We start from the raw sequence: 23,562 nt of genomic DNA, 5'->3' as shown, positions 1-23,562 counted from the left end.
TGCAATGGTGGAGCCGACCTTTTTGGCGAGGGGGACGACTCTATCTACGATGCAAAAAAGATTGTGTTTTGCTGTGGCTAGCTGCGCGCACGCTGAGTAGATAGAAAGAAGATTGATGACGATTCTGAAGATTTCCTGCAAAAAATTGATGAGCGATGCAAGTAGATGCGACAAATGAAAGAAGATTGTTCGAAGATTGATTCGCTAGTGTGAGATTTATTGGCCATCTAAACTTGAGATTTAGATGTGTCGCCCCCCTCGCTTTTTGGTCACTTTCATCCATTATTTCATCAACTCCAGCTCGTTCTTAAACATTTTGGACGATTTTCGAACTTTGGCCTTCTTTATGGCCCAAAATTTTTCCACCGGACGAATCTCTGGCGGTTTTTGGTACAAAAAACAACGTTATTGTCTCTGTACCAATCCAACGTCGATCGCGCGTAATGGCATGATGCCATGTCCGGCCAAAATAATGTCTCGCCTCCGTGGGACCGCAGGAAGGGCAACAGACGCTTCTGGAGGCACTCGGTGCGGTAAATTTCGCTGTTGATGGTACCCATTGTGATGCACGGTTTACTCAGTTTACCGCATTGGCATATGGGCCTGCACAGCAAAAAAATAATTTTGATATCACATCAAAGTGGATGCACTACAATCATGTCGAAAATTTCATGTAATTTTTATGACCACATAAATAAACAAATGCAGTAAAAGCAGCGTAATGTCAGTTCATGCATTGTATGAATGATAATTTTGTCCTTTTTAGCAAGTAATATTACACCATATTTTCGACATGATTGTAGTGCATCCACTTTGACGTGATATCAAAATTATTTTTTTGCTGTGTGCCAGAGCAAGTATTTTTTGGCGAATTTGTCCATTTTCTTCTTCCTTATGTCTTCCGGAACATCAAACCGTGATTTGGAACTCCAGCCCCGGTATCTGCTTTGCGTCTACCTTGATTTAGGTTTCGTCAGCCATAACCACACACATCTCGTGGTTGTAAACTGTAGTTTTAACCAGGGCGTCACAATATCAGCTTCAATAGACCAAATCGATGCGACGAAGAGACTGCTGGCTTTCTTTTTCTGTTAAAGTCGAACAGCTTCGCTGCATTCTAGAACCTCAGTCGGCGTGCACAAACAAATGTTCAATCGCTTGTCTCTCTTTCTCCCGTCGCTCCATTGGTCTTCCTTTCAAGCTTCGGTGAAACGGATGAGCGAAAGAGCGCTCGACTTTGATAGTTTTCTCTTTCATGAAACACATCAACAGAGGTTTCATGACGTATATGACGGAAAATGAAATAACACATTTAAAGCATTTCTCACGTGAAAACACGTGAAGATTACACGTAATATTTTTAATTTCTCTTCCATCCATATATTTATCTAAAAAAAAATGATCAAAAACGGGACATAACGCATTTTAAACAAACTGAAAGATCGGTGATAGAGTGTTCGTGAAAGGGGATTGAAAGCCATAATGAGGTTCGTTTAACTAGAAAATCGACGTTAGCTACATTGAAAGCGATGAGCAAAACAACGACGAGAAGTTCCACAGCCAGTGTTTCCTTCTAAGCGTGCTTCTTTTTCACTATCATTTCTTGCTTATAGTCTAGCTAGGCGTTATAGAAATGAAGCGTCGAACACGTATGTATGAGAGAAAAAAAACACAAGCTCATTTTAGAGCTTCGAAAATGTAGAGCCCTGGTTTTAACCCCAATTATTTCTAAAATATTTTTAGCTTTCAGCAAGAATTATGCTCTACCATTCTTAAATAAAAACATGACTCCTGATCGATTGAAAGCAGCTTCATCTAAATCGACCAAGAACAGACGAAATGAGAGTAAATCTATTTTTAGGCAGAAAACCTTAGTTACGCATGTATTAAAAAAATACCAATATGGAGGAGCATGGTGATTAGTATATAAAACATAAACAGTAATTATGTTCACGGGGTTTGAAGGAGTTGCATTAATTAAGTAGCTAAGTAGAGTTAGTAAGGATTGTTTGGTGTATTGTTTTTAATGAATCGTTTTTCATGGACGGTATCTTTTTGGATTCGCTTAAGGTGGTTTAGATGGAACTAATTGTATTTCAATTACTAACAATGGTATTTGTTTATATTGTGTAACTAAGAGTCATTATCCTTACCACATAATTATCATCTACACTATAAATTAAACAATTCAGAACTTTTTGATCAGGGATTGTTCACAAACTACGTTTGAATTTTTTGAAAGATGCTGCCTTAATCCGTTTTTTTAAGCTGGTTCTGCTTGTTTATACTCAATGCCCGAGTAAAACATCTAAAAAATAATAAGTATGAGTCTTAACGAAACAAAACTGATTATGTTTGTGATGTCCTGGATAATGAATTGTGCACCCAAATTAAACTGAAAAGTTCTATGAATTAAAATAGCTTAACAAACATTCAATCAATCGGTTCATATGTTTAAGTTTAAGTTTTGTCCGACTAAAAGTATGGAGGCCCGCCACTGTGCAGCGTTGAGGCGTTATGTTGCAGAGCTTTTCCAGTCGGTTTATGCGGGGAACGTCCATCGCTTTATGGACGGATCGCGGTTGCGGTCTGGAGTTGTACTCGGAGTGGCAGGACAGAACACTGCAACAAGTCAAAGTCTACCGTAGGAGTGTTCCGTATTTTCCGCAAACGCAGTAGCTATTCTCGATGCAGCCATTACTCCGGTAGTTCAACCGATCCTTGTGCTAACGGACCCACAAAAAGTCATCCAGACGCTGGAAGCCGAAGCCCCGAATCACCCCAGGATATAAGTCATTACACGGTATGCCCCACCTTAAACCGTCTTTACGAGGATTCCCGGACACTGCCGAGCATGCTTGGCATGCACAGTTGTACACACCAACTGCTCATTTGGTAATAACTTTTCACTCATATGTTGAAATTTATTTTTCTTTAAAGTAATTGATAGATTAGGCTCATAGTTTACTATAGATATGCGAAGATTAGGTAAAGCTTAACATTTGAATCAACACTAATCAATTTAACACTTTAATTCCGAGATGTGTAGTGAGCATTTCTCACCTCATTTTTACAACTCAAAAACAAATACAGTTTACTACTAGCATTAAAATCTACTTTTTTTTACATATCTATAACAAGGTTACACTCTATGCTATCTATTGCTTCAATAAGAACTATATTCCGTCAACGGTGTGCAAAGTTATTAGCGAATGAGCAGTTCGTGACCAAAACTGTGTATGCCAAGCATGCTGCCGAGTTCCCAGAAACGAGGCTGTGGTCAGACTGACGGGATCTGGTCCATCCGGTCCCCGCTACACCAGGATCATACCCCTCCCAGACGTCAGGCGTTGGATTGCGAATACTATCATAGAATGCCAGGTTTCTATGGTTCCAGTCGCGGACCACTTTCCTGATGAAGATCAAGGAAACCGTACGACCCTGGCCTGGTAAGTTTTCCCGTGTTGAGTCAAATTAAGCCGCAGGCTCCACTCCTGGTGGTGCCCTTCCGTCAATTCCTTTAAGTTTCAACTTTGCAACCATACTTCCCCCGGAACCTAATTTTGGTTTCCCGGAAGCTACTGAGAGCACCATAATGTAGCGTCTCCCAATTGCTAATTGGCATAGTTTACTGTTAGAACTAGGGCGGTATCTAATCGCCTTCGATCCTCTAACTTTCGTTCTTGATTAATGAAAGCATCCATGGCAAATGCTTTCGCTTTAGTTAGTCTTATGACGGTCTACGAATTTCACCTCTCGCGCCGTAATACTAATGCCCCCAACTACTTCTGTTAATCATTACCTCTTGATCTGGATTACAAACCAATGAATATTAAGACCGAGGTCATATTCCATTATTCCATGCAAGATTATTCTCGGCCGTAGGATAGCCTGCTTAGAGCACTCTAATTTGTTCAAGGTAATAGCAGCTGGGCTTGTGGAGAATACACTGCACCCGATGAAAGGCATCAGCGCCACACTACGCGCGGCCGCCGAAACGACCGGCGCACCCAGTCTTATAGTCGCAACAATCCAGTGACCTACTGCCATCATTAGGAGTAGCACCCGTGTTGGACAAGAATAAACTTCGAACGGAGCTCCGGAGCGGCCATACGAGGATTTCATGCAAGTTCGGTGAGACACCTTTCCGCAAGGTTTGTGAAAATTGCAGCATCCCCGCCTCGGTGGAACACGTGCTGTGTGTCTGGTTGAAGTTCCAAAGGCTACGGGGCTCCCGGAGAACGTCAGGAATCTACTTGGTAATGACTCCTAGACGTTGACTGCGCTGATCGCTTTCCTGAAGGACGCCCACCTGTACAACCAAATCTAGCCCTCTCGTCATTGGCTGCGCTGATTCTTCACCTTTCTATTTTTTGCCGTCGGAGTATCTCTGCCGGACTGTCTCCTGCCGGGGAGCTCTACCTTGTTCTCGCACCCATTCCTCACAACAGTTTGTCTGCCTCTTTCTAAGGGTAATCAGAGTCAGTTGTACCATAGAGGTAACTCTAAGACTAGAAGGTCCCGAAATAACGTGCTCAACTTTTTGGCTCAGCTCTGGTACTCTCTTCGGTCCCAAGCTAATCGATTCACCCCTCGAAACATAGGAAAAACCAATAACCCCTCATTTTATCTGCCAAACTTTCATAGCGAATCAAAACAAACATTGCGTAGTACTAGAATTTCAACTAGAATGTGGTACGTTAATCGTTTGCTTGGGACCAATAGCCTAGTCAAGTAGTGAGCCAATTTAAAATCGTTAGTTTCGTATTGATTGTTGGTTGTACGTTACATTAATTGAAACCTCTGAGGCAGGCCATAAGCCAGATCTTCTGCTATCGAATGCGATGAACTAGCTAAAACAAAGTTATAAAAGTGAGTTTTTCGTGTTCTAAGCTATAATTTATCATCTCGAAACAAACTTTTGCCAGTAACTCTCTGAAAACAGCACCAATTTATGTGTTTTTTGGGCGAAACTTTGGTTCTAAAAGACCTGTCAAACAAGTGTCAAAACATTGAGTTTCATTTTGTACGGGCTTCGAAATTCTCAAAACGAACTTTTGCCCCACCGTACTCTAAATGTGTGTGTCCTTGTACACACAAACTGCAAAAAAAAAGGCGCGCAAAAGAAACCGTGCTCATATACGATCGTTTTTTCACTTATACGTCTGCGCGGCCCAAAATTCTGAACTAATACACTTCGACAGTGAGCATGCATAAGGGCGTAAACGCGATGATCGATTCTCTTCGTCCATTTTCTCTTTTGTTAATAACTCACTAGAATTAACGTTTCTCGGTGCATTTGCTGTTGCTTTTGATAGCCAATACAACCTGTTACAACTCTGCATTGAACAAATTCTAGAAAATTGTTTCGCTTAGCTGTAGCAATGCGATCATCGCGTATACGCCCTTATGAATGCTCACTGTCGACTTGGGCATTCAGAGAAGTTATAACTCAATGCCATCTAATAAAAAATCAATCATAAAATAACGAAACATTTGAGGGGGGAGAGGAGCTTTCAGATGTTGTGACCGGATATGTTTTTTTTTTTTTTTTATATCTTTATTAAGGAGACTTTCAGCCCTTGGCTGGCTCGTCTCCGATACCGGATATGTATTAGGTATAGCAAAATACACTAAAAGGAAGGAAAGGGGGGGGGGGGGTCAACGATTGCTCAAAAATATGCTACGTAATTTATGGATGATTCCTAAGTGAACGATGAAAAGGATGTCGAGTGTTAGGGCTGTTTGTCTGTAGTGTAAGCTTCGATTGATTTGCATCACTCCAAATACAAAAAATAATTTTCCAAGAAACCACAAGCATGGCATAATTGCCCAAATTTGCATAACTACATATTCCTTTGCAGTAAACGATAGTTAACGTTGACATGTTTGATGCTTTATCTATTTGCCTCTTTATGGATGATAGTAGGTACATACATTAGGGAGCTTCATTTTGGTGAAACTGGTGGTCAGTAGATGTTGAGGAGTGACTGACATGATTACAAACAACAAATCGATACCTACATTTCATTATGGCAAAACTGCTTTTGTAAACAATGCTGGTAGACGAACATGTTGCTAGTTTGCATACATGGACTTTTTATTTCGAGAAATCGACGGCTTCAGTCATTGTTTGCAAAAGCAGTTTCGCCATTTTGAAATGTTGATCACGAAATATCTAACATGAAGCATCCTCTGTGCATTTTTCCCACACACTGATATGCTTAGGTATTTAATAAACAATGCAACTAGTTGAAATTAGTCTTTGATTTGCATGAAAATATAAATAAAGGGAAAATGGCTCTAATGTTGGCCCATAGATCTAAGATTGGGCCCATCGCTAAAAATCTGCTATTTATCAATTTTATCTAGATGAACGCGTCATTAGGACGGTACTAATGGTTATTTTTGGTCGCTATTGAAAATTTAGTCGATTGCTGAATTTATGTATGGGCCCAAATTAGGGGCATTTAGGCCGACATTACATCCATTTCCCCTATATAGGTTTCGGCTTTACCGACCATCAGTTTTTATCACTTCTACTATCCTTTTACACGGAAGAGAAATAGAGCTTTTCCGAATGCAATAGCATTGCCGTAGTACTTCGTGTAATAGTTCGTCGGTTATAAATACCTACTGCTACTATTGTTGTATCCGTGTCTGCAGCTCTTCTGTATGTAGTTCAGAATAATATCCTACCGGCTGGTCAACTATCAGGTCCAATCAAGTCAGTCAGTCAGTCTCGAGTGCGTAATCGGTACGGTCGGGTCAAAAGGTGCACCTGATAAATTCGTAGAATGTGAGAATGTGAAGTGAATTTCAAACGAATAGAAATACAAACCAAGAACATTAATATCGTTAATTGCTGATTGCATGTTGAGAGGTTCAAAATAAAATAACTGATTTTGAACGATTTACAGACCCACGTTTCATTTTTGAAATGTCCATGAGGCTCAATATTTCCAAATATATGATACACGTTGCCTGTACAACAGAACAGTAGCACTCAGCAAATAAAAGCGGAATTTCAATTTTTGAATTCATTGAATTGAAATAAATATTCACGAATTGTCTATACCTAGATTCACGAGTGAGTAGTGGTATTAATTCGATGGGAAACGAACGGTGTAACGTTGTTCAAAACGAGTGGTGTAAAAAGATTCCTTTTAGTGAAAGCCAGCAGATTTTGATGAACATCAAAGGCTACGAAACAATGAGATCATAATGCTACATTTTTCTCGACGAGAATCTAAAGCGTACTTTACGCAATGCTTGGAAGTCAATTGCCGTTAAATATTGAAAGTTTTGATTAGTTTGGTAAAGTTGTGAAGTTATGTAGTTGCTGAGAGCTGCACAACGTGGAGAAAATCAATATAACTATTCGCAAATTGTGTCCTGGTGAGATTCACTAACCTGTGGAGAAGGTAAGGTTAAAAACACTTCTTCAACTGACATCAAAACATAGTAAATTGTCTATAAGTCAATTCAGATTCGAATACAGATTATTATTTTTGTGTAAATTTGAGCAACTTATAAATACCCAGCAAAAAATAAATTTTAATATTACAACAATCATGTCGATAATCTCATGTAATTTTTATGGCCACAAAAGTAAACAAATGCAGTAAAAGCAGTGTAATGTCAGTTCATGCACTGTATTAATGATAATTTTGTGCTTTTTGGCAAGTAATATTATACCATATTTTCGACACGATTGAAGTGCATGTCCACTTTGATGTGATATCAAATTATTTTTTTGCTGTGTAATTTAAAAGTGATCAAAGTAGTCTCTCATTTTTCAAAAAATAGAAACAAAAACGTTCATCTGTTAGGCTGCTTGGTTGATCCTTTTTGTATTGTGTTTGTATATTAAACCCGAAAAAAAAGGCGAAAGCATGATATGAAAATCGAACGCGTTTACCCAGTATGGTATACTTTGCGACGGGTTGCTTAACGTGTTCAACAGGTCGGGATCCTGTGGGCCTACAATTGTAAAGTTCAGCATTATTTGAAGTGATTAAGTAATACAATTTAAATCAATTAAGGAGCAAATTTAGTGGAAATGGAATTACTATTAATTAGCGTAGCATCCATGTGGTCAGCATCCATGCCTCTCATGCTAATGGTCACTACTCACTAGTTCAAATCTCATCACCGGAAATGTCACGGGTGACCTAAAATAAATTTATCCACCCTATGGTAAGACCCTTCTTACTTAATTAAATTTTGTGCCACATCTCTGGTGGTATCCGGAACATGTCCAGCTGTTGTCCAATGTGGTCCTGGGTTCTTAATGTGACCAGCAATTAGCTTGTATTGCATTTCTTTAATAATGTTATGCGTCCCATGATGTGTGTTGGCTTCTAGTTTGAAATTGGCTACTCCCACCGTGTTTTTTTCTTTTCTTTCCTTTATCTAACGTCGGTCTCTGTTCCGCAATCTAATATGCCATTGATTGTCATCCATTGACGTATATCGAATGTGCAATGGCAGCTTCCACACCTGCGTAGGATATCGCACCCATTCAACACATATGTGCCGAGACCAACGGCTTTACTTCCCTTCCGAAGGAAGACGTGACCAGAGATTTTTATGCCTCAGAAAAATCCCACCGACCTCGGCTGGGATTGAACCCAGTCCCATTGGGGTGAGAAAGCAGTCACGCTTACTACTATACCACCAGCACCGGCTATCCCTCAGTGGTTGATCCGGATATTACCATATCTGGGACGCTCTATATGTCCCATTTCAACCAGGATTTTGTAATTTAATTCTGATGTAACATAAAACATAACATCCCAACAAACAATCGCCTCTATTGAAGAAACGACTTCGCGACGATTTTATTCAACTGCATGCTTAATAATACTTGTACAATTTAAAAAAATAACTTCTGTTCAGGCTTTGTTCACACAAATCTGGAGAATTTATTCAACCACAACATGGTGTCGTCGGTGAAGGTAGTCGAGAAGCTTTTATTTGACTTCCATGAGTTGTAACAGAGCTTATTCGATCAAATGTTTTATTATTCAGCGTGTATTGGACATCTTTGCGATGATGTATACGCTTGATTATCATGTGAAGTAACGTTTAAGTTATACACTATTATACATTTATTAAACGATTATTCAACTGCAGCAAAATTAAGAACGGTAGAAGAGGGAAAATAAAGAACGGTAGAAAGAGGGCAGATTAGAGAGACAGCTATTTTCTTAAGTGACTGTTTTCATTATTTTTGACGAAGCACGGCACCATACAGATATTAGAAATTTCATCACATGTCCGTTGCTTGGGATTCGAACCATATACCTTCCGATTACCAGCCGCTTGCCTTGCCATCTGAGCTATCCTAGTATACACCATATGGGCTGATCAATATTCAATAAACGCTTGCTTGAAACTGAATACCTATCAGCAGATCGTCCCAAGGTCCAGTCGGAATCATTAATTCATTCATCGTTGTTTTACATGAGACCAATTCTACCTCTTCACCTCTCCAATTTCCAAGGAAAGGATGCTGGGTTATTTATTAAACTTAATCAATGAATTTGTTACCGTGAGTGATGGGATCGATGATCACGATTTAGAACACAAATAAAAAAGGATTGCGCTAGGGATTGAACTCACGACCTTCTACTTGGAAAGCGGAAACGGTAACCACTATTCTACGGATTTTGTCTTGTTGTAAGACTGAACCAGCCCCATAACGTGGGTAGATCACCTTTTCGTGGTACGTTACGGGATGTAAGATCTACCACCGATTCCTAGTCCTGAATACTTCAAACTACGGGAACAGGATTTTTCAGTAATCCAAGGAACACATCTTACTTTATATACTTATGCCTTGTTGATAGTGACAAGACTCGGCTTTGTCTACCGAGGATGATGTTGAAACAAGAAAAAAATTAGTTAGTCTTCATCTATGTGATTCCTAATCTTCTATTCGTTGTTCTCTAGTTTGAAGTGGTTAAGACTAGGGTTCTGATGCATTGTCATTATCGGTGTTATTGCTAGATTTTGTTACTAAGGAATCCAATTTTGACTGACAAAGGGGCGCGCCTTTGGAGGGTGTTTCAACACTCCGAAGGGTATAAATAGCGGGACCTTTCAATTAGAGTCGGATCCTTGCGATAAATGCAAGAGTAGCAACTTCATCATTTCTCAATATTGATGGAGTAATACGACATGCACTAAACTAAGGACACGGGATATACTAAAATAGATCAATTTACTGGTCGCAGTAGTGTTAGGTCCCGAACAGAGGAAAAAAAAAAGACTGAATCAGTGTCGTGGAATAATGAATCTAATACGTCGTTTATAAAGCATTTACAAGGCATGCAATTACAACATGGACGCATAGTGTTATAAGAGCTATTTTGCTGACTGTATTCACCTTTATACAGCAATATTGTAAAGCAGTGCAATGAAATCTAATAATGGAGCTAGAAAACATATATAAGACGTCTAATAAAGCATTTTATTAAATCAATTGAAAACAGTCGAATTAAAGCGTCAATATATGTGAAAATTACACTTATTCAGTTTGTTATTAGATCAAACTTCTGGTTCTGAATCAGGAAAACAGTCAACGTTTATAAAGCTTTTAATAAGTAAATTAATAATATCAGAGCAAACAGCGGAATAAAGGCGCATCTATCGATCTCAATGAGCTTTTTACAGCACATAATTAAACATCCTGTTTTATTCAGCATTGTACACTATTATACAGCATTTATTCAATATGTATGCTTGTGACTTTGAATTGTTTGTTGGGATGACCTATAAAATCGCATTATGGTTTCTGTCTCAGTCAGGAACTGGCTGCTTCCCCGGGAGTACCCGGAACATGGCTGGATGTGAACAATGGGGTCCTGAGCACTTGGTATGGTCAGTAATGAACTTCTTTGTGAGGTCTCATGTGGAGCCATCCACATACCACTTGAACATCTTGGTGGGGGGGGGGGGAGGGGAGGTCTAATCAATGTCCACTAGACTGATGCAAAACTTGACTTTTTCACTCCACAGTGCTTAAATGGTTTCAAATCGGGTCCTGATTAGTCTCCCAAAGGTACAACTCATTTGGTTAGAAACCGACTTCGCACAAGCCATTTGATACCCCATTCACATTACAGCCTATATCACGTAATAAAGGCTGTCTTGCAATGAGCACTCATACATAGGATTTCCAGTGAAAACTAGATGTATAAGTGCTCATTGCAAGACAGCCTATATCACGTGATATGCGCTGTAATGTGAACGGGGTATGAAGTTTACATGTAAATGTATGTATGTATGTAAGGTAGCCACCATCCCTTCGAAGATCTTGTCTTGTATGCAGCTCCACTTAATAGCAAGATCAATTTGAGCTACCGATCTGAATTCACAATATCGCTGTATGAAGGGCCAAAAACGGTGGGGTGGACCCGTAAGCAGAGGCACTTACGCGAAATCCACGAGAATTTAAGAATCTCCTTCCAACGATACGATCCAACAAATCGAATAACGCAATTCGCAATACTTATTAAGCTTCCTACAGGATGGTTTGTTAAGAAGGGCGCGTCAATCTCCATGAAACTGTTGGAGTAGAATTCACACCATCACAATCGAATCGGTAGGATAAAGAAAATGATAGTGTTTATTCCCTCCTAGACTCCGGTTGTCATACCACTCCAATCGTCCAGTTCCAGGTCAAATGATACCCTGATGCTCCCTCCCAACCCAGTATTTATTTATATATATATATAGTGAACATATGTAATGGAGAAATGAAATATATCAGAACATTAAAATACGTAATAATGAAAATACATTAATATGGATAAAAAACAGGTATTCCGCAATGAAAATAGGGTATGAAGTTTACATGTAAATTACTATGAAAACTCAATTTTTTGTTCATTTCCTTCTAGTCTTTTTCCATATTGAGCGGCGAAACAGTTCGATAGCCATTCTTATAGAAAATTTTCACAGCTACAACTTTGCTCAAGATCGTTTCTATGTAAAACGAGACAGGAAAAAGGTATTAATTATTTAAGACATGACATGACATGATCAAGCAGCTGCTCTGTAGGCAACTCTGTATTTTGCAGTGTGATATAGTAGCCATGATTTTTGTGTCGTATTCAACGCCCTAGAAACACCAATGCCTGAGCATGATCATAAGACATCAGCGCATTGAACCATTGATAACTTTCGATCCTTGCATTTAATCAAAAAGCGGTCTTAAGCAAAGTTGTAGCAGGGAAAATTGAAAGCTTTTGAAGCAGACTAATATGGTGAATTATTGGATAGACATGAACAAAAATCTTGGTTTTACTATAGTAATTCCCATACAAACTTCAAATGGTTTGTGCCATCTCAGTTTCTCACCAAATGGGTTCAAAATTTGAGAGGTTAGGCAGGATCCGATTTGGAATCGTTTAAGTATTGTGGAGCGAAAATTTCAAATTTTGCATTACTTGCCACGTGAACAAGTTAAATATGTTGAATACATTATATTCGCAAACAAATGAAGGTAATTCGTGCCGAAATCTATCGGGCGACATAAAAATTTAATAACAAGATCATTGACGGTTGTATACCCAGGAGCGGATGAATCACTCCCCGAAAAAATTCCAACTGTCCTGTGTATATAATCTGTGTTAAGATAAAACCCCATCATTGGTGATCATATATGAAGAGGATCCAATATTGCGCATCTTCTAATAAATTCTCATGTTAAGAAACCAACCATGCTCACAGAGGCCGGATATGATGTAAGTGCCTCCTCCTGTTGAGCTTTGGCGGATCAAGTGGGTTTTCTTAAGAATTGCAAGGCTTCAATGTCGGGACCAGTCTGGTTTTAGAGATGATTCTGATAACTTTAAAGCACAAAATGATTAAAAGTATATACTTCAATCAGGACCAAGACTCATAAGCGATGAACTTGTTGTGTTTTCTGCAGAACTTCTAAAGTGAAGTTCCAGGAACTTCAAGTAAAAGTTAGTTGCACTTACTACAGGGATGCATTATTACAGGGATGTACTAAGAAGATTTTATAAGTGGGTTTGCAGAACATCGGAGGTCGTTTCAGGATTTCAGCGCAGGTAACTAGGGATGTTTTTTGAAGTAAAATAAATGGGGTTTTGACAAAATATCCAACAAGTTTAAAAGATACGAAGCTTTCAAAACGGTCCTGATAAACATTGATGGGTTCACTGACTTTGAACTTATATGTCGAGCATTTATAAATTTCCATAAACTTTCTATAGAAAAAAACGAGCTCAAATGATCTTGAACAAATTTCTAGAAAACTGGTAATTTGCTCTTTTCATTGAAGTCTTTGATTTAGATATTATGATGTAGGTATAGAAGTTTTCTGGGGTTATTCCTGCACAGCAAAAACATTGTTTATTTATATTTGGTACATTGATGTAAACGTACAGTAAATAAGCATTAATTTTAAATGAAGTATTTAATAATGCATTCATTTACATTCAATTTTACATGCATATGTGTTTTTACATGGATGTAAACAGTTTGATTTGAAAGTATAAATTTCAGCTTTGATTTATTGAATTTCAGATGATTAAACGTGTAATTTGATATTTCAAAACCTGCTTCAGTTGGTAGTTGAAATTTAGACGTGTGGGTGTGGGTCATCTGAACTTGTCAGCTTCTTAAGTTTTCCAAAGAGTTAAAATTTCTCAGAACTATAATTGAACTCTCCTTATACTTATCTGATGTAATGTCATATCTTGCATCAAAAGTTATTTTTTGAAAAGTACGAAACATAAAAAAAACTAAAGTTGAAAATGTTAGGCACGACATGAATATTTTTTTAGATAACTTGACGACCAAAAGAAAGTCCCCGTGCGCATCAAGGGGGGGGGGGGTACATCCAATCGAAGGATGTAAGATTTGCTTACAATTATGAGGGATTCATCATCGATGGATGTTAGTGGATACCGCATGAACGGAGGATGCGATATACCGAGCTGCGGTAAAGGTAGCCGACTGGACTCCTACCACGGTTATCAGACCTGTGGTTTCTCTACTGCTCTCTCCATGCTTCGGAATATGGATATGCTAAAAGCGAATAAGAAGTGCTCATTTCCTCTCATACTCGACTTGGTATACTTTTTCTGCTAAACGGGGATTGATGAATTTACGTTACGGTCGACCAGCAGATGGAAATGATGAGAAAATGATAATGACGTTTTGCTATCTGTCAAATCGTATGTAATATTTTTTTAGTACATCATCACTTTTGTGGTTTTGGATTTCAAACCTAGGTGTCGCATGCACTGGTGCAGTTTCGCGTAGATTCATCAATTCACACCTTGCAGAACAAGCAAATCACTCGCATTGAAATGCAAAACACTTAAAACCCATCTGTTTTTAACAGTACATACTGAATCACAGTTTCCCTGTTCGGATTTTTTTTACAGTTTTCGAACAGTAAATCACAAAAAAAACCGAATATTTGGCTATTCTCAATAAAACTACTGAAGTTCAGTAGCTTTTGCAACAAACTACTGAATACGGTAGTATATTACGGTAGTATATATAAAGTGCTTAATTTTCCGTAAAATAGCAGAATTAGGATGATTGACTAAAACACAGTTACCGCTCAACTTCCGAGCCAAGCAGACTCTTTTACGCTACAGCTAATTCTGGAAGTCGATCCCAAGCTTAAATTCTTTTCGTTTCGCTGCGTTATCTCATCGCCGAGCCGTTGTGTGTTTCTACGTACTACGACTCTGCGATGGTGCGCCACGAGAACACATTCCGCATAGATTATGCGGCTTTGCCAAAAAAAACCGGACTATGCGAAGGTGCAAAATTTCGTTGGAACTGTTCTGGGTTTAAAGCCAGGTGAAGTGATACGAATTCAGTGTAGCCGAAGTCTTGGAAGTGTTTTCGTGAAGGTTGTCGACCTGGCGTTGGCACAAAAAGTGTGCGAAGAACACGACGGAAAACACGAAGTGATAGTGGAGGAAGGGAAGAAGATTCCCGTTCCTATCTTATTTTGGCCAACTTCAAACCTGCCGGCACTGCCGGGAATTCATCCACATCGGCGCGTCCTGCGTACAGAACAAAAAGCTGCTTGTTCAAAAATCGTATGCCGATACGACGAAACAGCCAGCAGCAATGTCAACAAAAACAATTGTGAAGCCGCCAGCCTCAAAACCAGCGTTGCCGAGTCAATCTACGTCGGGACTGAGATACCCGCCACCAAAGAAGCAGAAGCAGCAGCAGCTGATGCCGGTACCTGCAACAAAACCGATCGACACATAATCGGAACTACATTTTCCACCGCTTACTACCCCGATCATACGAAGCAACCATCCGATAGCAGGTCGTTGTCTAATACTTCTGGTCAACAACCTCCTGCTACTGGCAAAGCCGATGGCAACGAGACAGACGGATCAGCAATGTCAACCAACAGCACACGTTCGAGATGGCGCCGCCAAACTAGGAAACGGCGAGACGGCAGCGACGACGAGCGAGATCAGGACTTTTGAAAATGGATCAGTTCGCCAGTTACAACGTTGCCACCATAAATATAAATACGATCACCAACGAAACGAAACTCAACGCCCTCCGAACTTTTTGTAGAACGATGGAACTCGACATCGTTTTTCAGCAAGAAGTGGAGAACGAGCAGCTCTCCATTCCTGGATACAACCTCGTCGCAAACGTTGATCACACAAGGAGAGGAACGGCGATAGCGCTGAAGGAGTACATACGTTTCTCTCATGTCGAGAAGAGCTTTGATAGACGACTTGTTGCTCTCCGCATCGAAAACACGACTCTAGCCAACATATACGCACCGTCAAGCACAGCCATGCGCGCCGAACGAGAGCGTTTTTTCAATAATACCATTGCTTTCTTTCTGCGGCACAATACAGAAAATATACTCCTCGCCGGCGACTTCAACTGTGTACTGCGACCATGTGACTCGTCGGGCTACAATAACAGCCCCGCTCTCCAATCCACCATACAGCAGCTTCAACTAAGCGACGTCTGGGTGAAGCTGTATCCCACAACTCCCTCGCCCACATATATAACACACAACGCTGTCTCTCGGCTCGATCGCATGTACGTCAGCAATGGACTCTGCACAAAACTGCGAAATGCAGCCACACATGTTTTTTTCGTTCACGAATCTCAAATATGCCTCCCCAGCCTTGGCCGCGAACCTGGTCGCGGTTGTTGGTCATTGCGTCCTCACCTTCTGAATGCAGAAAACGTCGACGAGTTCCAGATTACATGGCAATATGTAACCTGACAGAGACGGAACTTTCCAAATTGGCTGTCATACGCTAAGCCAAAAATCCAGTCCTTCTTCCGATGGAAATCTCGCGAGGCATACGGCGAGTTTAATGCAGAACACCAACGGCTGTTCGCGCAGCTTCAGCAAGCGTATGATGGTAATTTCCAGAATACAGCGATGATAGCTACGATTAACCGCGTGAAAGAACAGATGCTCGCACACCAGCGCAGCTTCTCGCAGAACTTCATGTGCATCAACGATACCTTCATTGCAGGTGAAAACATTAGCACGTTTCAGCTAGGAGAACGATGGAGGAGAACGATGGAACCGTTATCACAGAGCTGCGTGGCGAAAACAACGAAACTCTAAACACCTCCGAAGCAATCGAAAACCATCTGTTTCGTTACTCCAAGGAATTATACACAGCGACAGAAGAAAATGATGGAGCACGGCACCCTTTCCGATGCGAGAGAGTGGTACCCGAGTGACATGAAGCTTGCGTGACAGAAATTACAACATCCGAGATTTTGTCGTCTATTCGTACATCGGCTAAGAGGACGGCTGCGGGAAGCGACGGGTTACCCGTCGAATTTTAACAACGTACATTCGATTTCATCCACCGAGAACTGAACCTCGTATTAAATGAGGATCTGACAAATGAGCTACCCCCTGAGTTCGCCAACGGAGTAATTGTGTTAGTGCGAAAGAGAGGAACGGCAAACACCGCTCGAGGATACCGCCCGATCAGCCTTCTGAATGCGGACTTTAAAATTCTCAGTAGGATTCTGAAAGCACGTCTCGAACTCGTGATGAGGACTCACCGCGTGCTGAGTGGTGCACAAAAATGTTCCAACGATGGACATTCAATTTTCGAAGCCACCCTTTCTCTGAAAGATTGAATTGCTCAGCTGATAGCGAGGAAGCAAAAAGGGAAGCTGATTAGCTACGATCTCGATCATGCTTTCGATCGGGTATCCCTTTCTATCCTTCACGAAACAATGCGGACGCTGGGAATAAACACAACCTTCGTCAGTTTACTTGCACGAATTGCCGATCAATCCTTTTCTCTTTTTTTTTTTCCTTTGGTTTGTTTTTTCCGTCGATCTTGTTTTCCGTGCTGAGCACCAATGCTACCGACGTGCCAGGAAGGCAGCTCCCACACCTGGACCCTACATATCGACCCATCAACTCATGAACCGGGGACCAACGGCTTTACTTCCCATCCGAAGGAAGGCGTGATCAGAGATGTTATGCCTCAGAACATCCCGGCGGCGCCGGCTGGGATTGAACCCAGGCCTGCTGGGGTGAGAGGTAATCACGCTTACCACTACACCACCGGCGCCGTTGATCCTTTTCTCGTTTACTAGTTAATGGACATCTTTCGCAGTGTTTCCCCATCGAACGGTCGGTCCGACAGGGAGACCCGTTGTCGATGTTACTTTTTGTCATTTATCTTCATCCGTTCCTGCAACAGCTAGAGCGACGTTACTGACCTCGAGGTGGCGTATGCAGATGATGTATCTGTGATAGTCACCAATATACATGTCATTGAACGCATCAATGGACTCTTTGACGATTTTGAACGAGCCACCGGTGCAAAACTAAACAGACTGAAAACGGTTGCAATCGACGTCGGGCTCATTGATGGAGATCCACTGAATGTGCCGTGGTTGCAAACTGCAGAAAAGATAAAGATCCTGGACGTGTTTTGTACCAATTCAATTTGCACAAGGATTAAAATTAATTGGGATGTCCTTGTATCCAAATTCGCACAGCAGTCGTGGTTGCACTCGCTGAGGAATCTCAATCTTCAACAAAAAGTGACACTATTGAACACCTTCATAACGGCAAAGATCTGGTAAGTGACATCCATCCGTATTGTGTTCACACGGCGAAAATAACGGCAACTATGGGCTCATTTTTGTGGCGCGGGCTACTAGCGCGGGTTCCAATGGAACAACTGGCGCGTGACAGAGCATCTGGCGGAATGAAGCTGCAGCTACCGGCATTGAAGTGCAAAGCGCTGCTAGTGAATCGTCACATACAGGCACGGGGTTCCCTTCCGTTCTATCAATCCCTTCTCAACCAAGAAATTTCTCCCCCCGCAGACCTTCCCTGCCTCAAGTTAATTTCCCAGCAAATTCCCCTTCTCCCACCATTAGTTCGAGAGCACCCCTCTAGTGAACAAATACATCGCCTGTTTTTGGAGCGGACGGAAACACCACGGGTCGAAAGGAAAAATCCTGGCACGAACTGGAAGCGTATATGCACAGACAAACAGACGTAACTCTTTGAAAAACTTGTTCTTGAAAACATAGTATCTCAAAACATATAACCTCAGTAACGACATCTCTCTGGCTTCTCGCGGAAAATAAGCTTGCTCGCTAACTCGTAAACAATATTGCATAAAAGTTCTATAGAATGTATAGAAACGTCAAAGTGATCCGATGCCAGCGCTGCGGCGAGTAGTTCACGGAACTGATAATATTCAAATCAACCGTTAAATGCATGAACGAAGATACACAATGAAGAGTTACGTCTGTTTGTCTGTGGTATATGGTTCAACATCGCAACGAAACAGCTGTCATCGAGCCATCCAGCTTATACTTGCTCATAAATGAGAAGACGGAGCACCGAACATTGATGAGAACCATCCAACGTGCGGACGGTGAGAATTGTTTGCATTGCATTGCTGTGGTTGAAACACTGCAACACAAATTCAGTGTTTGCCCTCGAGTAGCACACGCATGGGCTTTTGTACAACAGAAGATGACGATAATACTTGGAGGTTGGCAACGACTGTCTATCGAAGAATTGCTGCGCCCAGCACTATTAAACATAGGACCAACAAAACGAAGTCAAATATTGAAGATGCTTATATTATACATCACCTATATTAATGAAGTTAAAGTTAGAATCGATGTTAGTGCACTTGAATTCTACTTAATATGTGAAAGCTAAATTATTTTGTAAATAATCTTTTTAAGAACATTGAAATAAACGATACAATTTCACAAAAAAAAATCAGTAAAATGAAATACTGAGTTTTTAGTATTCAAACAAATTTCTAAAATTTGCTGACCTCAGCAGTAAGTCAACTTGCTTGCGTCATTCTCCTCCATTTCACCTCACGCACTTGGCCTCGGAAATCTCTGCACTTTGAAAAATCGTCACGTCCGAATTACGTGAAAACATAGGTGGTTTTCGTCCACCCTATTTTTCACGTAACTTTTACCGGTATTGCACGTAGCCGAGGAAAATCCAGCTTCGATTATCTACTAATTATTCAGGTAAATAAGACCTAATTTTCACGTACTACTTTCGGGAAATCGGGGTGAAAACTACTGTAAAACTGTTAACTTTTACGTTATATTTCGTTTTGTTTAAAATGCTTTTCACGTATTTTTTATGTGAATTTTGAATGAGAATATTGAATGATAATAATGGAACTTATATGTAGAAACAGTCAATATTATGAAATTTCATCGGGCAGATATATATTCCACGTGTTTAAATTGATTCTTATATCTACTCATAACATTGCAAATTATTGACTACTTGGTTGGTAGAAATGTTTATGAGATATTTTATTTCTGTCAAAATATTAATAACTGTTTGCAGACTCAAAATGCTGATGCCACCGTATGAAATTATAAAACTAGGAAAATGCTACATATAATCATAAACAAATTAATGTAAATGAATCAAATTACCGTCCAATATTTGTAGCAAGCTACTGGAAAATTTTGAATTTTGTAGGTGTTCTTCCACGCTTAGTGCCGGTTTGTGGTTTGATTTTGTTGTTGAGTTTTTCAGTATTAACAGTTAACATATTTAGTGCTTCCTGGTGGTTTGGCAGGTTTTTGACTCTCTTGATGTGCGGATTGTGTGTTCATGTCTGAAGCTCTACAATAGGAAATATTAGTCAATGTTTCTACTTCGAAATCAGTGAAACATCTGGAAGTCGATGCAGGAGTGCATAAACAGCCCAATTCCGTGGCGGTAGATTCCCTTATTGCATGGGTTTAGATGCATATTCACTGTCCGGAGGCCGCCATATTGGATTTTGGTCCGCCATCTTGGATTCCAGAATGGCGGCGGATGTTGGTTTTTTTACTTTGACTGTAATACCAAGGTATTGATTTTCCGTTTGGTGATTTTGTTACTCTCAAGTTCAGCTAAGATAAAATCAGCCGTGATTTTCTGTTTGTGATTTTCGGCCATTCCTGATTTTGTAGTTTTTGATTTTCCTCATCACTGCTTCTGCGTCATATCTTGGAAAGTAGCTACGTTAAAATCATACATGTTCCACGTCTTCAAGCACGAAAACCCACCGCTGCCACGATGGGAAGATTCACTCAGGTATTTTTTCATCCCACTCTATACCCGATCTCCAAACATCTTGCACCAAGACTTTACCGTCGATTAAAAAGTTCACCACCAGTTTCTCTTGGACTTAGAAGTTTCCCTTTGATTGGATTATTCCATCTAGCAATTTATCAAAGACACGCGAAAGCGTATCGCAAAAAAAAATGCGTCCTCTTGGCGTAACCAAATAATACCCAATACTCGATCTAAGCCGCTACCATTTCCCGTTATGAACTTCTTCGTCGATTTTGATAATTTTTCTCCGATTCACTATAGCACTTTTGGAAAAGTTCTTCTTCTTCATTCCTTTATTTAACGTCGGTCTCTGTTCCGCCAATAACCGACGGAATCGATTGCCATCCATTGACGGCAATCGAAAGTGCAGAAAGACACCTGCGTAGGATATCACACCCATTCAAACACACACATGAGAGCCGGGACCAACGGCTTTTGTTCCCTTCAATCCCATCGACCTCGGCTGGGATTGAATCTAGACCCATTGAGGTGAGAATCAAGACACGCTTACCACTACACCACCGGCGCTGGAAATTTGGGGAAGTTAAAATTCCCCACGCACATGAACTGTTGTCACCTTCTTTGTCAACTGCACTGCTTGTCCCCGAACTGTGCAGAGTTTGGTAAACGATAAATTAATTTTGTTTGTCTTCAGTGAGCTCCAGCTCAATACTATTAACTGTTTCAAAACAAAACCAAAGTTTCATCAATTGAGTGAAAAGTTATTGACAAATCAGAAAAAAATATAGATGTGATCTTTCGTGACATACACAGTTGTAAGAAGGGGGTTGCTAATATCCACGATCCATACTGATGTTTATTACTTTATATGGATGACTTCCACGCGGGGGAGGGAGAAGGAGGTGTCTAAAATTGTAAAAAGCTATCCACCCGGCTTCTGGACAGATGATGTGGAATCGATTGCCCAAATTTTTAATTTTATCCTATTTAGGCTATACGGGCTCATAAATCTAATTAAGCTTTCGTTTATTACTATTTTCAGATAATTCCTCCAGCATCATTCGGAGTGTTCAGCTATGCTTGCTAATGAATTCCACGACAAGTTTCAAATATCTCAAGTGCGAAGGAAAATGTGTGCTCGTTAAACCGCTTAATATGATTGTTTTCGTGATTTTAATTAAATTAATCTTCTGAGTACATGTGACTTTTTTGCTTAAAATAATCCTCATATGAATTTACTTGTGCGTTCGTGAGATGTGATCGTGATTGAAGTGAACTAAATTGACTCAATCATATCGGAAGTACGGCTACACTAGTGTGCAATCCATCTCATTAAGATGCAAGTTGTAGTCCTAAAGTACGTACAAGTGCTGTGCATTACTGTGTTCTTCTCCAACAACATCAACTGCGATAATCTGCTGCTGCACAATGCACAGGAGGATCAGCACCTGTACAGGATTGGGTCCTGTGCTGCGGAATGCCTGGTGGAAGGAAACACACATTCGGTAAGGCTGTAATTACGTTTGATTCATATAGCAGTTTTAATCAACCCCTACGGCACGCATAACTGACCCATGTTCTATGGAACTTCTATATAACATGAGACAGTTATGCGTTCACATGTAGTATGGCTATTGGGGATTGCAACGATTTCATTTATTTCCATTGGGGAGCTTAATTTACCTTGTGAAAGTAGCGCAATTATAATATGGGCCGGGTCAGAGGCGAACCAGCCAAAGGCTAAATAAAAAGCCTCTTTAATAAATAAAACTAAACTATAATGAGGGCCGGCAAAGGGATTTGGGATAGCCAGATGGAAAATGGTTGATGTTTTTCTTATTTGTTCATGCTTAAAAGAACGAAACTCTATGTTTATTCCTCAACAGTGTTTTAGTTTGTAAGTGACGTGAGTTTGAAATTTGATTTTGCTAGTGAAATCAGTATGAGATGACAAAGTATGACAAAAGGTAGAGAACTGTATTGATGATGGTACAGTTAATGTGCTAGTGTGTACAGTTGTCGCAATAGTAATTTAGGGTCAGAAACATAGAGTTACTAAGGGGAAAGACTTAGCATTTTATGATTGAGTCTGCAAAAGTTATTTATTTATTTATTGATTAAGTTCAAGTGACTGTTTAGTGGTCTTCTGAACATCTTAATGCTATGAGTACAAGAATCCATTCAACAACATAATTAACATAACAACAATCGACCATGGTAGACCATATGAAAATACACAACGTGGGTGGTTAAAATACCCATTAGTTTGAACTAATTTTGTTTTTGCTCTTTATTTGTGCTAAATTCAATTTAAATTATATTTCATTCTACATAGGTGTTCCAGCTGCTACTGTAATTTGCCAACCTTAATTGTCATGATATACATCTAAATGTGTTTACATTGTTCCTGCTTTGGCAATTCAGTATTTTAAACAGGTTTTCTATACCTGCATGTCAGTATAACAATTGTCATCTTATAAACTAAAAACTAAAAATAAATACAGTCAACTTTAGAGATGAACTAGCCAACGGCTAAAATCTCTCTAATAAAGTAAAAAAAAATGCTTCAAGGATAAATTGATACCTGTCGGTAGTATTTAAAAAAATGCTACATTTTTCAAAAAATCATAATAATTTTGTTTATGAATTGTCCAGCGGCGCCGGTGGTGTAGTGGTAAGCGTGATTACCTCTCACCCCAGCAGGCCTGGGTTCGATCCCATTCGGCACCGCCGGGATATTCTGAGGCATAAAATCTCTGATCACGCCTTCCTTCGGGAAGGGAAGTAAAGTCGTTGGTCCCCGGTTCATGAGTTGATGGGTCAATAGGGAGGGCCCATGTGTGGGAGCTGCTTCCCTGGCGTCGGTTGCATTGGTTCTCAGTACAGAAAACACGATCAACAGAAAACAAATTAAAGGAAAAAAATGAATTGACCATCATAAACACATTGTCAGTGGTTAA

The 23,562-nt window shown here is 40.1% G+C and overlaps 1 protein-coding gene across 4 annotated transcripts in view; it reads left to right on the top strand.

Moving 5' to 3' along the window:
- Positions 1 to 6,731: 6,731 nt before the first annotated feature.
- The window catches only part of LOC135700972 (tyrosine-protein kinase receptor torso-like), a 152,117-nt gene continuing 135,286 nt past the window's right edge, over positions 6,732 to 23,562 (top strand). The window contains exons 1-3 of one of the 4 annotated variants that reach the window (XM_065221657.1): positions 6,732 to 6,799; positions 7,083 to 7,424; positions 21,645 to 22,107. In XM_065221657.1, the coding sequence (XP_065077729.1) occupies positions 21,940 to 22,107 (168 nt within the window). In that variant the 5' untranslated portion in view covers positions 6,732 to 6,799; positions 7,083 to 7,424; positions 21,645 to 21,939. Of the gene's footprint in view, positions 7,425 to 21,644; positions 22,108 to 23,562 lie in introns of all 4 variants that reach the window. The other 3 variants (XM_065221659.1, XM_065221658.1, XM_065221656.1) reach the window with 3 other exon arrangements.

The sequence above is a fragment of the Ochlerotatus camptorhynchus genome, unplaced genomic scaffold (genome assembly GCF_037179485.1).
Source record: "Ochlerotatus camptorhynchus isolate MF236.1 unplaced genomic scaffold, CSIRO-AGI_Acam_v1.1 ptg000146l, whole genome shotgun sequence".
In the NCBI taxonomy this organism is placed as follows: Eukaryota; Metazoa; Arthropoda; class Insecta; order Diptera; family Culicidae; genus Ochlerotatus; species Ochlerotatus camptorhynchus.
This window is presented reverse-complemented; position numbering and strand designations above follow the sequence as displayed.